Consider the following 14444-nt stretch of genomic DNA (forward strand, 5'->3'; position numbering starts at 1 on the left):
ACAACAGGCTGGTTGAAGGAAACCCTTCAGAGTATCTACTGAATCTGTATCTGATGAGGTGATGAAGCATTTAAAGTAACACCAGAATGAACCAGGGTGCTGTTCCCCCATTGCGTTACATTTGATTTTATTAGGATCTCTTTTAGTCCCCATTTGGATTAATCTTCCAAGAGTCCTTAACATTAAAATACAATTTATAATACAAACACACTTTCACATACATACCTAATACACTAGCATAACGTGTACATTAAGGTGTTCAACTGACTAACCTGATAGGCTGTCGTCGGAATCCTCCTCATCGTCGTCATCATCATCATCATCTTCCTCTAAGGAGTCTTCCGAGTCCTTGCTGTCAGGGATGTCCGACTCTGTGGCCCGGAACAGCTCCACCAGGGACTGCACCAGGTGGGTCTGGTGATCCTTACCCTTGTGGAAAGCCTTGTGCTGGGCCTTGCTCTTCCCAGCTCTGTGGGCCAGGCCTCCGGAACTGTGCTCCTTGGTCCCAGTGCTCAGGTTGACAGGCATGGAGAAGGACGGGCTGGTGGTAGCCAGGAGAGACTTGTTGTTGGTGCTCCTGCTCTGACTGATACTGCGAGGCTTGGTGATGAGGGCTAAGGGGGCATCCTGCACTGTGCTATGGATCACCCCATTGGGGTGGGGGCCCAGGAAGGAGGTGGCCAGGAACAGGTTGGAGTTGTTGGTATGAGGAGAAGGGAGCGTGTGACTGCTCAGGGTCTCTGGAGACAGTTTGGGCGGTGGAAGTGACGAGGATGAGGCGGCCATTTTCTTTTTCTTCGGGCTCTTGAACAGATCCTTATGGGTCAGTGGAAGAGGGAAGGCCTGTTTGAAGTGCTCCTGGGAGAGGAATGGTTAAAGGAGAGTAGGGGAGAGAGTAATTATACGAGCCGTCGGTCATTTCCATTAATGCAGATTGTGAATGAAGGTGGTAGTAATAAGGAATGCACTTGTATTATTGCTCAGTGAGAATGACAATGAGGAAGAGGGTCTCCCCACATTAAGTATATTAAAAACAAGTCTGTGTCAAAAAAGGTATACAATGAACACAAAGCTGTTCGGCACAATCCTTGCTAATTTATTCTGTTCAGTTTTCCGGACTTAGCTTGTCAAATTCCTTTCTTTGAGATACCTCTACTAAACTCTGGCTGTACTAAAATCCCGTTGCAAAGGTTTTGTTATAGATTGACATGCTATCACCACTGTTCAGATTAACAATAATAATTGAATCCTTTGAAAAAGGAAAAATTTTCCATTTTGATAACTGGATAGCAACGGGCTTCCTAAAGCATTACGGAGTTAATTGCGTGTCAGCTTTAGTGAAGTATTTCCAATAAAGCTAACTGCATTGTCACTTTCAGTCGTGTACAGGGCGAGCCGACATGAAGTACAATCAAACCGCTGATAACAGTGCTTAGACGTTTCATTTCCTGTGGAGAGGAACCCAGCTGACCTTTTCAAATCTGCACGTCAGAAACAATGATAGTCAAAAAGAAAAAAGGGAGCTATTAAATATCCATATCCGAAATTCTAAGGCGTGTTTGGCAACAAAAAAAACATATGTCATCAGCATTACTTTGGGGAAAGACTTCAATCGAATAGTCTGCTTTTAATGAGTGGAAAACAAACCACAAAACCATGAAAAGGCAAATAATTTGCATACAGCAGTACACTAGACTCACCTGTTTCAATTTAAAGTTGTTGATGTGTAACAAGGTTTCATCCAAGAAGGTTCTGCCGCCCGCCTTCATACTGTCAGACAGGGTGGGGAGTTTGGGGGAGGCCGTTCGAGATTTGGGTTTGTGCGAGGGCGAGAGGGTGGGTGGTTTTGGGGACGAAGACCGAGAGGGAGGCTTGGATGAGGTGGACAGAGACAAGGGTTTAGGTGAGGAACTGAGGGGCTTAGGTGAGGAGCAGAGGGAGAGGGGCTTGGGAGAGGAAGAGACTACGTTCGGTTTGGGTGAGGAAGAAAGGGGGTACGATTTAGGTGAGGAGGAGAGGGAGAAGGGTCTGACGGGTTGAGGAGAGGATGAGGCCTCCCTGCGTGGTTGTGTGACCAGAGCCAAAGGCTTAATACTGGCCCGCCCTGTGGCCTGGATCACACTGGTGTGTTGTTTCAGTTCTTCCTCCCTGGTCCTGGAGCTCTGGAAGACTAGGGCCACGGACTGGGGCAGTGCTGGGGGCTGTGGTGAGGGATGGAGCGGGTAGTGGAGGGAATGGAGAAAGGCCTCGTCTGGATGTTTCTGAAGCAGAGCAGTCCGGCTGTCCCGAGCCTCCTCGCCTTCAGCGGCGCGGGGTTTCTTCTTCTTGCTGTCGGCAGGGCTCTGTGTCAGGCCCTGAGAGAGAGAAGAGGGGGAGGAGGACAGTGTCACGTCAGCTCTGACTCACCCAGCCAACAATGGCAGCCCTGATGGGCAGCAAGGTTGGACACCCAGCACGCCACCCACTAGCAGAGCTGCCTTTGACATTTAACTGAGATTCACATTCATAGAGAGGATCACGGTGTGCTTAGAACAAAGAGGAAAGTGTAACAATTTCAAAAGACAAACCACACAGACATGACATGTTAATAAAACTTCTTAAGGCTAGGGGGCAGTATTCAGAAGTTTGGATGACTGAGGTGACTCAGGCCCAGAAGCTAGTATTGGATAGAAAACACTAAAGTTCCTAAAACTGTTAAAATAATGTCTGCGAGTATAACAGAACTGATTTGGCAGACGAAACCCAGAGGACAATCCATCCAGGATTTTCTTTTCTTTTTTGGGGTCATTGGATTTTCCAATGCTTTTCTATGGGGAAGCCAAATTATTAGGACCCAGATTGCAGTTCATATGGCTTCCACTAGATGTCAACAGTCTTTAGAAATTGTTCATTTTTTATTTTATTTTTAAATGAAGAAGTAGTCATTCTTTCTAATTGTCACTCAGGTGGACTCTAGTCTTTTGGTGCGCGTGAATGAGAGCGGGCTCCTCGTTTTTTTCTGGTATTGGAAAAGTTTATTCCGTCTTAAATTGTATCGATTATTTACATTTTAGGGTACCGGAGGTTGGATTAGAAACGTTGTTTGAAATGTTTGGACCAAGTTTACAGGTAACTTATTAGATTCTTTGTAGGCATGTTGGGCGAGTTGGAACCGGTGAGTTTCTGAATCAAACGCGCCAAATAAACTGACATTTTTGGGATATAAAGAAGGACTTTATCGAACAAAACGACCATTCATTGTGTAACAGACCTTTGGGATTGCAAAAAGATGAAGATCTTCAAAGGTGAGCGATTTATTTTATCGCCATTTCTGACTTTCGTGATGCATCTGTTTGGTTGGAAAATGTTTTTCATGCTTTTGTATGAGGGGCGCTGTCCTCAGATAATCGCATGGTATGCTTTCGCCTTAAAGCCTTTTTGAAATCTGAAAAAGCGGCTGGATTAACAAGATGGTCATCTTTAAGCCGATGTATAATAACACTTGTATTTTTTATGAAAGTTTATTATGACCATTTCTGTATTTTGAATTTGGCGCTCTGCAATTTCACAGGATGTTGTTGAGGAGGGTCGGAAGAGGAACGCCTGCACCAGAAAGGTTAAAATATTGTACGCATGAGTCCACCTACATGGCTACTAAGTTCTAACAAGCCAACACGGACAGTTTGACCGTACAAGTGCCTTAAGTCCCAAAGTTAACGTGACAATGAAACGCACCTTAATCTTCCTCTTTACGCTCTCCTTCGCAGAATTAGAATCGTCGCTGTCGTTGCTCTGATCGTCGTCATCGTCATCGAGGTCATCTGACTCACTGCTGTTCAAGCCTTCGCTGGAGATATCAGAGGAGGACCCTGATTCGCTGTCACTGTTGCTGGACGCCTCCACCAGTTTCTTGCCGAGTTTCTTTAAAACAACGGGGAACAGTGACGGATTCATTTCAGTCAATAAGGTCGCATAATACCATAGCAAACATCTCAGATGTCTCAACCCAAACCAGCTGAGGGGAGTCCAACTCAGTTCAGCCATAAACCCACTGTAGTGCATTCACCCTTGTGGGATTACTAACGTTGCCAGATGTGTTCACCACAAACTAGTCCCTTTTTTGGACTCGTTTTACCTGGAGTAAGCCCTAATAATTATTAGTTGCCAGATATGTGTTTGGTGTTCACTACTAACTTTCTCTTTCGTTTTCTCCTTCACTTGGTTCATGTCCTGGTGGCTCATGCGGATCTTGCCACTGCCGTTGTTGGTGCCTTTCAGTTTCTCAGTGTTCCCCTGTGTTGAGAACGTAGTGGCGGTGGTGGAGATTCCCCCAGACACAGTGGAGACACTGTTGCCATTCACTGCGCCATTCACTCCTATGGGCAGGACAAGAACACACTGTTAGACAACTATGCATTACGAACAACCATATTGGTTATTGGAGAGGACGAGAGTGCTGGAAAATGATGAGTTATCAGAAATTGCCAAAGCACTTACGAATAGGAAAAATCTCATTATATTAGTGAGAGGATCCCACGGTTAACATATTCAGTGTTGAGACACCCCGCACCTGCTTACAAACTGAATTATGGATGAACATGTCTTCCTATTGCCTCCAAGGTCAATTAAACATATTTGATATTGTACCTGTGCCCATAAGGACATCATTCTCTTTTATGGGAAAAGTTCCTTGCTTCATTAAATTGCTTGCAGAGTAGGGAAAACATATGGCAGTGTGTGTGTGTGTGTGCATCCGTCTTTCTGTCCGTCTACCTTTGGCAGTGGCTCGTCCGTTCTTGCTGGGGGTGCGGACCTGGAAGGGGCTGGGGTCGTGGCTCTGCTGGAGTTGGGGTAGGAACATGGGCGGGAGCCCCAGGAGATGGGGGAAGAAGGCTGCAGCTCCACGCCCCTGAGCCTCAGCTGTCCTCCACCATTCTTGGGTGTAGAGGCAGAGGGGAGAGAATCCATGCGAGACTGATTTCACAGTTATTGCAGTTGTTTAATCCATCTCTGTGATGACACACTGTTTCAGACAGTCAGCGTTTTTGCTGTTCAACCTTTCTGGTTTCTCTTTGAACAGAGATCTCAGCAGATGACCAGTGCTTTCCACTGACTGATTTCATCCCCTTTTACTGTAAACATGTTAAGAATTTCTAAATTAAAGACAGACTATATGAGCTCATCCCAGAGGATGGCTCCACATTTGAGCTCCAAACATGCTGGATATTTCACAGCTGCAAAAACACAGGCTTGCAGAAACGCTTTCCCGTTAAAATGGCTAAAAGCAATTCAAAATGGAGCCATTCACGCTTTATGAAGTTGAAAACTACACACTCCTGATTCATTTGTGATTCTAGACTAGTACAACACATTTTTTTGTTAAGAACATTAATGTTTAAAAGTATAGTTACATATTCACATTCTCCATATACTGTCTACTGTTCCTGAAGGCTAACCAAAACTATTTTCCTCTGAGAATGACATCAAAAGAAAAATCATGTAATGCCACAAAACATCACTTCAAAAGTGTGATAGAGAAAAAAAGATTGGACACTGAGGTCAAGGTGGTCCTGTGAACCTTCCCAATCTATAAACATCACAGTCTGAATGCTGCCTATTGAACTGATGGACGATACCATAAAGGTGATGCATGCTAGCTGGGCTCTCTGTGAGAGTTGGCTGAGGCTAACCACACATTCTGTGAGCTCCCCGAAGGCAGAATGAACTGATCAAATGACTGTGTCCCAAATGGGACCCTATTCCCTATGCAGTGCACCATTTTTGACGAATGGGCCCTGGTCAAAAGCAGTGCACTATATAAGGAATAGGTTGCCATTTTGGATTCACTGTGTGTATTACTGATGCATTTACAGCTTGTAAAATCCCTAACTGAACCACTGATTACTAGATTTAAAAACTTAGGATAGTGTATCCACTTTCTAAAGAATGCAATTCAATGCTACCCTACCTGGAAAGACTCTCATACCTGGAAATGGTCCTAGCTGGGAGTGAGCAGCCAAGGCAGACATCCCCAAGGACCCCAGGCCTCCAAACTCTGAGTGCCCTGAGCTGGTAGTGTACAGACCAAACGCTGGGTGGTTGAAGATGGGAAAGGCACTTGAGACCGTAGACATGTTGAAATGATGATCGCCCGCCACCCGAAACAAGTCTCCTAGATGAGAAGTAGGAAGACGACAAATTGAAGTGTGTGTGTACGATTTAAATAAAATATACATAAGCCATGTAGGTGAAACACCACAGCAAAATAAAGGTATCCGTATGAAGTCTCCTTAAGGATCGGTTGCAACATCCTCTGCTTGAAAGAGAGTGTTTTATGTGTTATCAATACAGACACTGGTTAGTGGGTGTAAAGGAGAAAGACTCCCACGGATTCTGCTTGATCTGTTTAAACAAGCTTTAGTAAATATGAGCCATGGTTGTAAGAGGCTGTTGGGATTCTATTCAGAGTGAGATCGTCATGCATGTTTAAAGTGCCTGGGGCTATTGCTCAGTTTGAATATGACTATCGCAATAAAAAAAAATTGCATCATGAAGATTTTGCAGAATCTTGTCAAAATAAAAGTAAAAACTGCATATAGTTTTGGTGGGCGAGAAAAACGACAAAGTAGGCCTATTTGCAAGGATGTTAATTTCATGTTTGGGTTTTTCCTGTATTTTTAAAATTGCCGCAGGACATTTGGTCAGCCGATAATGCAACATTTCCTCTTCCATGCACCTGACAGATCACTCCTGCTTCTCCACTACTCTCTGAAGGCTGACAAAATAGAGAGACTAAGCACAAAATCTCTGACAGAGTGCATCAGTGTGAATGGGACATTTTGGAACAGAGTGCTTCTTTCTGATCACTTCTTCCCAGGACTCCCGGGAAAACCGTGGCAATTGTTACCAAGCGGACTATTCTAGCAACAACAAAAAAAAACGAAAAAGATAATGAAATTACTTTAATATTCACACAGTCTATGTCCGTGTTGGCGAGACAAGCCACTTTGTCCTCTCTCACAGTCAGATAGAGAGTACCGAAGTAGCATATTTCATAGAAACTCAATTAGCGCCACAGCCATGCAAAGAAGCCTGTGCCTGCTGTTCGAACAGGCAGTACCATGTGCCAGGTGATGGGCATGAATCAAAAACATGACTGAACACATTTCCTCATAACATTACTAAATCCCTCAAAGAGAAAAGAAAAACACTTGACCATTTATTTTAATAATACAAAATTGAAATATGATTAGCCCGTTTATTTTCACTTGGTATAATGACATATGGGTGAAGACTAAACAAAAAAGCTCAACTCTTTATATACACAGATTACTGGTTATAGTTGGCCGAAATTGCATGGCTACTTTGCAATAGTTGGCCGAAATTGACGCTCCATTACTGATCCCTCTTCCCACTTTATGCATTTTACATTGAAGCATTTATGGTCTGCCACTGGGTTTGTGACTGGTCTATAAGCCCATCTTCCAAGCAGCTCGCTTACAATTTACAGCATGTGATTTCAGCTTTCCCATTTATTTTATTTTTTATTAAAATAAAATATTCACACACAACCATACAAATGAAAGTGCCTAATACAGATAATGGTAACTATAAATTGAGAATTATCATCTCCACATTAGCTGCAGGTAATTCCTGTCATTTTATTTCCCTAACATTTTAGTATTATTAAGATAGTAATTGAGGGAGGCCTAAATTATGTGGAGATATGTTTAGTTAGGCATACACACAAGTTTGCCATGAAAATGCTAAAAATTAAAGTGAGTTCAGTTACTTGCCTGTCAATTCAAATCTACCAACATATACTTTTTGATTGCATCTGTGACCTTAAAAGAACTGTACTGATTAATTCCCTTATCATCATCCATTTCACTGCCAGATAAACCTTGAGTTCAGATTTTCAATCAAGCCCGTCAGTGGAACAACGTATGAGCTTAAAGACACATTTTCCAATCCATTATCGATTCAAAGCACTATGAAATGAAACACCCGTTTCCCCATTTCAACCTAAACAGGTTAGTAATCTTCGAAGCCGATTGAGAATTTGTTGCTAAAAATTGCATCGCAACAATCTGAAAAGTATTACGTGAGATAACTAATTGAATGAATGAATACCATAAGTATAGCATGCAAGTGTAACTCAATCACTTAGAAAGTGTGACCAACACAGGATACGTAATATATTTTCTTTGCTTTCCAAAGTGTCTATGTGTGTGTGTGTGTGTGTGTGTGTGGGTGGAGGGGGGGGGGATCTCTCAAAATAACTCAATTTGCTTTATTCTCAGAACCGCAACGTGACTTCAGTGGTGCCACTGTGCTTTCGACATTTAATTCCAGCTTTACGTCCAAAATAGCTTATTTGGAGGAATCTCTAATGGCTTTTTCATTGTAACAGCATGAGAGAAACACATTTTTGGCAATTCTTCACATGAAAGAGAGAGAAGAAAAAAATCACAGTTTGAGAAATGTACATTTCATTTTCTGGTCAGGGTAATCTGACTGTTTATGCATCACCGTTGCTCACCGCATAATGGCTTTGACCACAATTAGTATTCAGAGAAAACATATTAAAGGCAGTGGCAGCAGCACTCTCTGGGGTGACTGACAGACCCGTCAAATCACGACTGAACTGGAGATTGTAAAGAGCAACATTCTTAAACAGAGAGGGTTTTTAATTGTCGGCATTCATTAATTCAACTTTTTTTTTTTTTCAAGCCAAACAGTCAGGAAATGAAAAGTCAGAGACTGGCTAGAAGACGATGCTTTTCTTAATGATCCCTCATAATTAACACTCAGGAATGCTCTTTCCTTGTTTCATTTGCAGTCGGAAAATAATCAAAATATAACCAGCATCAAAAATATTTGTATTGTGTTTATTTTTCCAACCAGTGTGTTTGCATGTGACGTGATTCATCTGTGCATCAGTGTGTGTGTCTGCGACAGTAAGAGTCTGTACGTACCACAGGTGGTGAGAGGGGAGCCCAAGGTGGCAGGGCTGGGGGTGAGACTGCACTTGGGGGAGGGCGTCTTGGCCGAGACAGGGGCAGGGGCTGGGGAGTAGACGGCGGAGGAGACAGTGGAGGAGGTGATGAGCAGGGAGGACTGGGCTGACGATGGGGAGGCCAGCCGCTCTCCAGACTCCATATCTGTCAAACACAATCCAATCAACACACTTACAAAAGGCAAGGGAAGAAAAGAGGGGGGGGGGGGGGGGGGCTAAAAACAGGCACTCCCACCACACTGAGACTCCTGCCCTAACATGTGAATTACCCCCTGAACAATATCTCTGCTTAGCAAAGGCCATCGGCAAGAGAATATCCTAAATTAACCCACTGAGGCAGCAATGGAAAATATGGAGAAGTATTTTATCACATATTACGTACATACGCAGGAGAGAGGAGAGAAGAGAGGAGAGAGGAGAGAGGAGAGAGAGGAGAGAGGAGAGAAGACCCTCTGGGGTTTACAGGAGTATTCACAGCTCACTTATACGAGACATAAAAACTGGTGCTACTCAAAGAGTTGATTGTTAACTCGAATGTTAACCCTTTAACATGGGCAGTTTTCACAGGAATTGTTGAAGTCATTCACAGCTCATGATGCAGCAGACTTTCCTCTAAGGTCTACAGTGAAAACACTGGTGGCTCCATCCCAATTCTTCTCCTACAGTTACATTTGCAGAGAGCTATCATGAAGGCGTCTCTAACAATCCCCATGTTGACACAGACCTCAGTAGCGCTGCCCGGCATCCAAATGAAGACGTAGACAGGCCGATTCTTTAGAAGTAGTCTTTCCTGATTTCATCACCACCCTACATATCCCAGCTTGTAGAGTATTTATGCCACCGAAGAAAAATCACCCTTTTACCCACGCTTCCAGATTGTTCTTTACAGTCTTAGCTTCTTTGTTATTGTATCATTACATATAAACAATTTTCTATATCTCCCCCGGTGACTATCCTCTGCAGTGGAGGCAGCTAGGCCTGCTGGTGATTACATCTGGGAGACAAAGCTATCCGCTGAATATCAAGTAACGTCCCTCATCGCCTCCACCGCGCCGACAACACTGATGAGACGACACAAATGACATGAAAGCTACAGCCATGCGCCACTGGGAAAACCACGCTGCAGTGTGTGTTCGTGTGTGTCCATATTCTAAATCAAAAGCCTTAAATCATAAAGAAACAATCTCGCATACCTATTCTTTAAGAATACATTTTATTCCTAAACTGCATGAAGACTGACCAAACCAACAAATGCATTTTAATATAAAATGGGGCAGAAGGTAGGCTAAATGATCAAATTAAATATTAAATGCTCTGAATGAGAAAATACTAGATTGGATTTAAATAGAAGTGTGACTTACACATTTCACACACACACACACTTAATCTTTCATAAATGTCTGCCCACTTCTCCATTATATTGTGAAACGTTGCAGAAATGATTTCCTCTTGGGCAATATTCATTTGTGCTGCACAAGACAACGGACGTGTGTCTCAGGGGCTTCACTCTGTCAACAGAAAAACAGTCTCCAGAAATAATCACAGAGACAGGTGTTTCCTTAAAACAATCCAGCAAACCTCATTACTTACTAAACATAACATTTGAGGGAATTGAAAACAAAATGAGAAACAGCCTAACGCACGACGGCATTTTCTGCATTTAAGAGGCCAATCTTTCCTTAAATGATATTAGAATGGGATTAGCGGTAGAATTAGCTTGATTTTATTAGGTGATTAACATGCGTGTCACAGGGCTGCTGGTATTGCGGCTGCTGTAGAACCACCTCCACGTGAGCAGCTACATTCATTTGACTTGGGAGTGTATATGTGCAACCCATCTTGAGCCCCTGACAGCATGTGAGAAATGGCAGTACACACGACACACAGATTCCTAACAGCAGGCTGCAGATCCCATAGAAGTAGCCATCTATGCTAATGTGAGGAGATGATTTCCAGGAGAAATGGCTCTGTCTGAATCAAAAGACACGTTTTGCAGATATCACCCCTCGCACAATGCAGCTGCCTGCCTGGGGTGCCTGCCATGCCGCCAATAAAAAGTAATGCCCCTTCCGTCAGACAAATTGATGTGCTTGTAAAACAGGCCCTTTGTTTTTCTTTAGAAAAACAAAAGTGCATATCCTGCACACCTGCAAATGCCACTGATCACTGAAATGACATGACATCAGTAGGCCTGGTGTTTACAGTGGGAAATGACATGACATCATTAGGCCTGGTGTTTACAGTGGGAAATGACATGACATCATTAGGCCTGGTGTTTACAGTGGGAAATGGCATCATTAGGCCTGGTGTTTACAGTGGGAAATGACATCAGTAGGCCTGGTGTTTACAGTGGGAAATGACATGGCATCATTAGGCCTGGTGTTTACAGTGGGAAATGCCATGAGATCATTAGGCCTGGTGTTTAGTGGAAAATGCCATGTCTATGCTCCCTGTGACCGTGGGTACGTGTGAGTTGTCTTCCTTTCCTCCCAGTGTAGCCAGATTGGTCGGTGTGTCAGTGCGTTGTCCGTTTTACTATCCTCCACCCCAGCGTAACAGATGGCCGATGCCAACAGTGATAAACCCGCTAGTCATCAGCATGGATCAGCAGTATTCAGACTGCCGACGGATCGAGCGACAGACACAACGTCTTCTCCGGCTAATGGAAGGTGCGGGGCTGCTAAAGATCGCGAGGCGGAGAGAGGAAGCGTAGAATACAGAATGCCCTGACCCCATTCAAAGTCAGCTAGACAGCTGCAGCATGCTACCTCACTACACTACTAGCCTCTCACGCTCTCATCATGAACTTGGATTACGGCTCAAGTGGCTCCCTATTCCCTATGCAGTGAACTACTTTTGACCAGGGCCTTGGTCAAGAGTGGTGCACTATATAGAGAATAGGGTGCCATTTTGGACAAACACCGTCTGTTTGCTGTATGCTTGTTCCACTCTAATTACAGACCTGCTGTCTGTCTGTCACACACACACACGTGAAATAAAATATATGTAAAGGAGAAATAGGCTTAACACGCCTGTCCATTAATATGGCAAATGATAGCCGTGGTCGGCGGATACATCGCATTAATTCTCTTAGACCCTAATGGTGTGATGATTAGCTGCAGCCGCAGACATTGTTTTGTGCGACTCCTGAAGCGTGAGCAGTGTTGGTTGCCAGGTGACACAGGCAGCTTCTTTTTACCTACACAAATCACCAGTGTCCACCGTGCCCGCTAAAAACAATTAAGGAGGTTTTTGCTACGCTGGACAAATAGCTGGGCCACTCGGGTTTAGCCAGTGTGATTTGCGGCAGAGGGATGGAAGGGGATGTAAACAGGCAGAAGAGGATGAACCAACCTGCTCAGCGGGCGACCGTGACAGAGAAAATAAAATAAGAAATTGGACAAACACTTTCACCACCCACCTCACTCCCAATCCCCTCTGAGTTCACCCAGCGGAAATGGAGGGCCCAAGCGAAGTGCATTATTTCTGGCAGTTTTTTGTTGCATGTCTGCCTGCCCGTGAGGAGAGGTGCTCCCCGTGGGGGCTGGTTAATACAGAGGAAGAGGGTCGAAAATGGAAAGTGTCTGAGGTCAGCGTGGCTGGTAACATCCACAGATATGCTGAAAATACCAGGAAAGCTCCCCAGAGCATCAAACAGCATGCCAGAGAGACAGACAGACCTCAATTCCGCCTGCATGTCTGTGGCTGTCTGCTGCTGTCCTTTTGGCACTGACGCCCACTGCCTACCTGGACAGTGATGAAGTGCTCGGGTTAGCCTCGGCCCCGGTCCTCTAATGGGGGGGAACTTTCGATTGGGACACATCTGACGGAGTGCGTTGGAGCGAGAGGCACGATGATGAAAGGAATGAGACGACTTTAAAAAAGAGCAACTCTCTCTCTCTCTCGCCTCCACCCCAAACTCTGATAACCAACACATCCAATCATTATCAAAAACGGGCCTCTTCATATTTTGGTGAGGGAGGTGATAGGCTGACGGAGCTGCCGTGAGAGGATGTAACCGGGGAAAGTGGAAAGAAAAAAAGCAAACACACGGCATGTTGCACTGGGAACGTTCCAAAGCTTCAGCACAGAGCAGTCTGGTTTAACCATTCATCTCAGGCAGTGTGCTTGTAGTGGGCACCTTGTTTACACCACAATGCTGCGAGACAAAGAAAACTCATGCATTCCTTTGGGTTTTGGTCCAAGATGCAGGCTATGCTGTTCGTAATGACAGGGATGTAGCATTACACTTGGTACTATTTATAAGAAAATAAGTCCAAAACGTTATCATCCAATTTATGAAGGTGTAAGCCAAAACAGTAAGCTCGTTTATAGAGGACATAGACAAACCAGTTATGTTGTTGTTTTTACTATTGAATGTCAAGCCCTGCATTACTCTGAAGGGAAAGGAAGTACAACAAGTTAATTGAGTTCTGGGTGGCAGATGGCAGTGTAGTGTTCGCTCAAATGGACAGCGTCCTTCAGCCTTTTCAGACCACTTTGGCTTTGTAACCGGGGGTGTCTGTCACCTGCTGCCCTGATCCAACGAAACACCTTGTCCAGTACAACAACCTCTGTTGTCTTTCCGTCCGTCTGCCACAGCCAGGCTACATGACGTTTAGTCCTTTACAGCCCAAGCTATAATCACATTTTTGACCTAGTATGCAAGGGCACACGTATCATTCCACTCCACACGGCAGATCCAGCTGTGTTCATAACGCTGGGATAATAATCCATTTGTGTTCATAAGAATGGCCCACGAAACACAAAAAGGCAGGGTGTTCGGTCATCATCATTCCTCCGGGTGCTTACATATTTTAGGAGAGGAGACCATCACGCTAAAGAGTCATTCTGTACACATTGACTGCCGGAAAACACATATCGAACGCCACGGTGAACAAATGATGAAGGGGTGGTTTGGGAGGCAAATGAACTCTGATAAATGACGTAGAAGTTTAGTGTGACAACTGTTGAAAGAAAACACATTTGTCCATGGCGGCGGCGTTAGCGAGCTAGCGGGGTTCCGAGTGCAGTGGAGCTAGCGGAGGCAGATCCATTTGGATTGGTCATGGGGCGCAACGTACAGCACGCAGGGTTCCACAAACAGGAATCCCACGTGTTCCATGCAGGCTGACATCCATCACACACAACACATTCCTGGGCCTGCTGTCTTTTCTGGCCCGTCACCACCAAGCCATCAAATATGGATCCCAGGTCCTGCACATTTTAAATTAGACACCGACAGAGGAGGGAGAGAGGAAGGAGAAAGGCAGGCGTTCATCAGTTGATCTGCTGTTAGCCATTGAGGCAGGTTGACACCAGACTAAGTAGGCCAGTAGGCTAAGACTCAGGTTGGTGCCTACAAACTAGAGGTTGACCGATTAAGCGAAATGGCCGATTAATTGGACACCGATTTTGCCCATTTTTTTATACCTTTATTTAACTA

General features: G+C 44.5%; 1 protein-coding gene across 14 annotated transcripts in view; it reads right to left on the reverse strand.

The window, feature by feature from the left end:
- LOC135547174 (bromodomain adjacent to zinc finger domain protein 2B-like) overlaps positions 1-14444 on the reverse strand; it is an 84952-nt gene that overhangs the window by 25513 nt on the left and 44995 nt on the right. For 12 of the 14 annotated variants that reach the window (XM_064975922.1, XM_064975921.1, XM_064975920.1 and 9 more), the window contains exons 3-9: positions 8958-9143; positions 5948-6151; positions 4753-4914; positions 4174-4355; positions 3715-3900; positions 1701-2354; positions 273-858 (exon numbers count right to left, since the gene is read on the reverse strand). In XM_064975922.1, the coding sequence (XP_064831994.1) occupies positions 273-858; positions 1701-2354; positions 3715-3900; positions 4174-4355; positions 4753-4914; positions 5948-6151; positions 8958-9141 (2158 nt within the window). In that variant the 5' untranslated portion in view covers positions 9142-9143. Of the gene's footprint in view, positions 1-272; positions 859-1700; positions 2355-3714; positions 3901-4173; positions 4356-4752; positions 4915-5947; positions 6152-8957; positions 9144-9722; positions 9939-14444 lie in introns of those variants that run through there. The other 2 variants (XM_064975914.1, XM_064975918.1) reach the window with 2 other exon arrangements.

The sequence above is a fragment of the Oncorhynchus masou genome, chromosome 10 (genome assembly GCF_036934945.1).
Source record: "Oncorhynchus masou masou isolate Uvic2021 chromosome 10, UVic_Omas_1.1, whole genome shotgun sequence".
NCBI classification, from domain to species: Eukaryota; Metazoa; Chordata; class Actinopteri; order Salmoniformes; family Salmonidae; genus Oncorhynchus; species Oncorhynchus masou.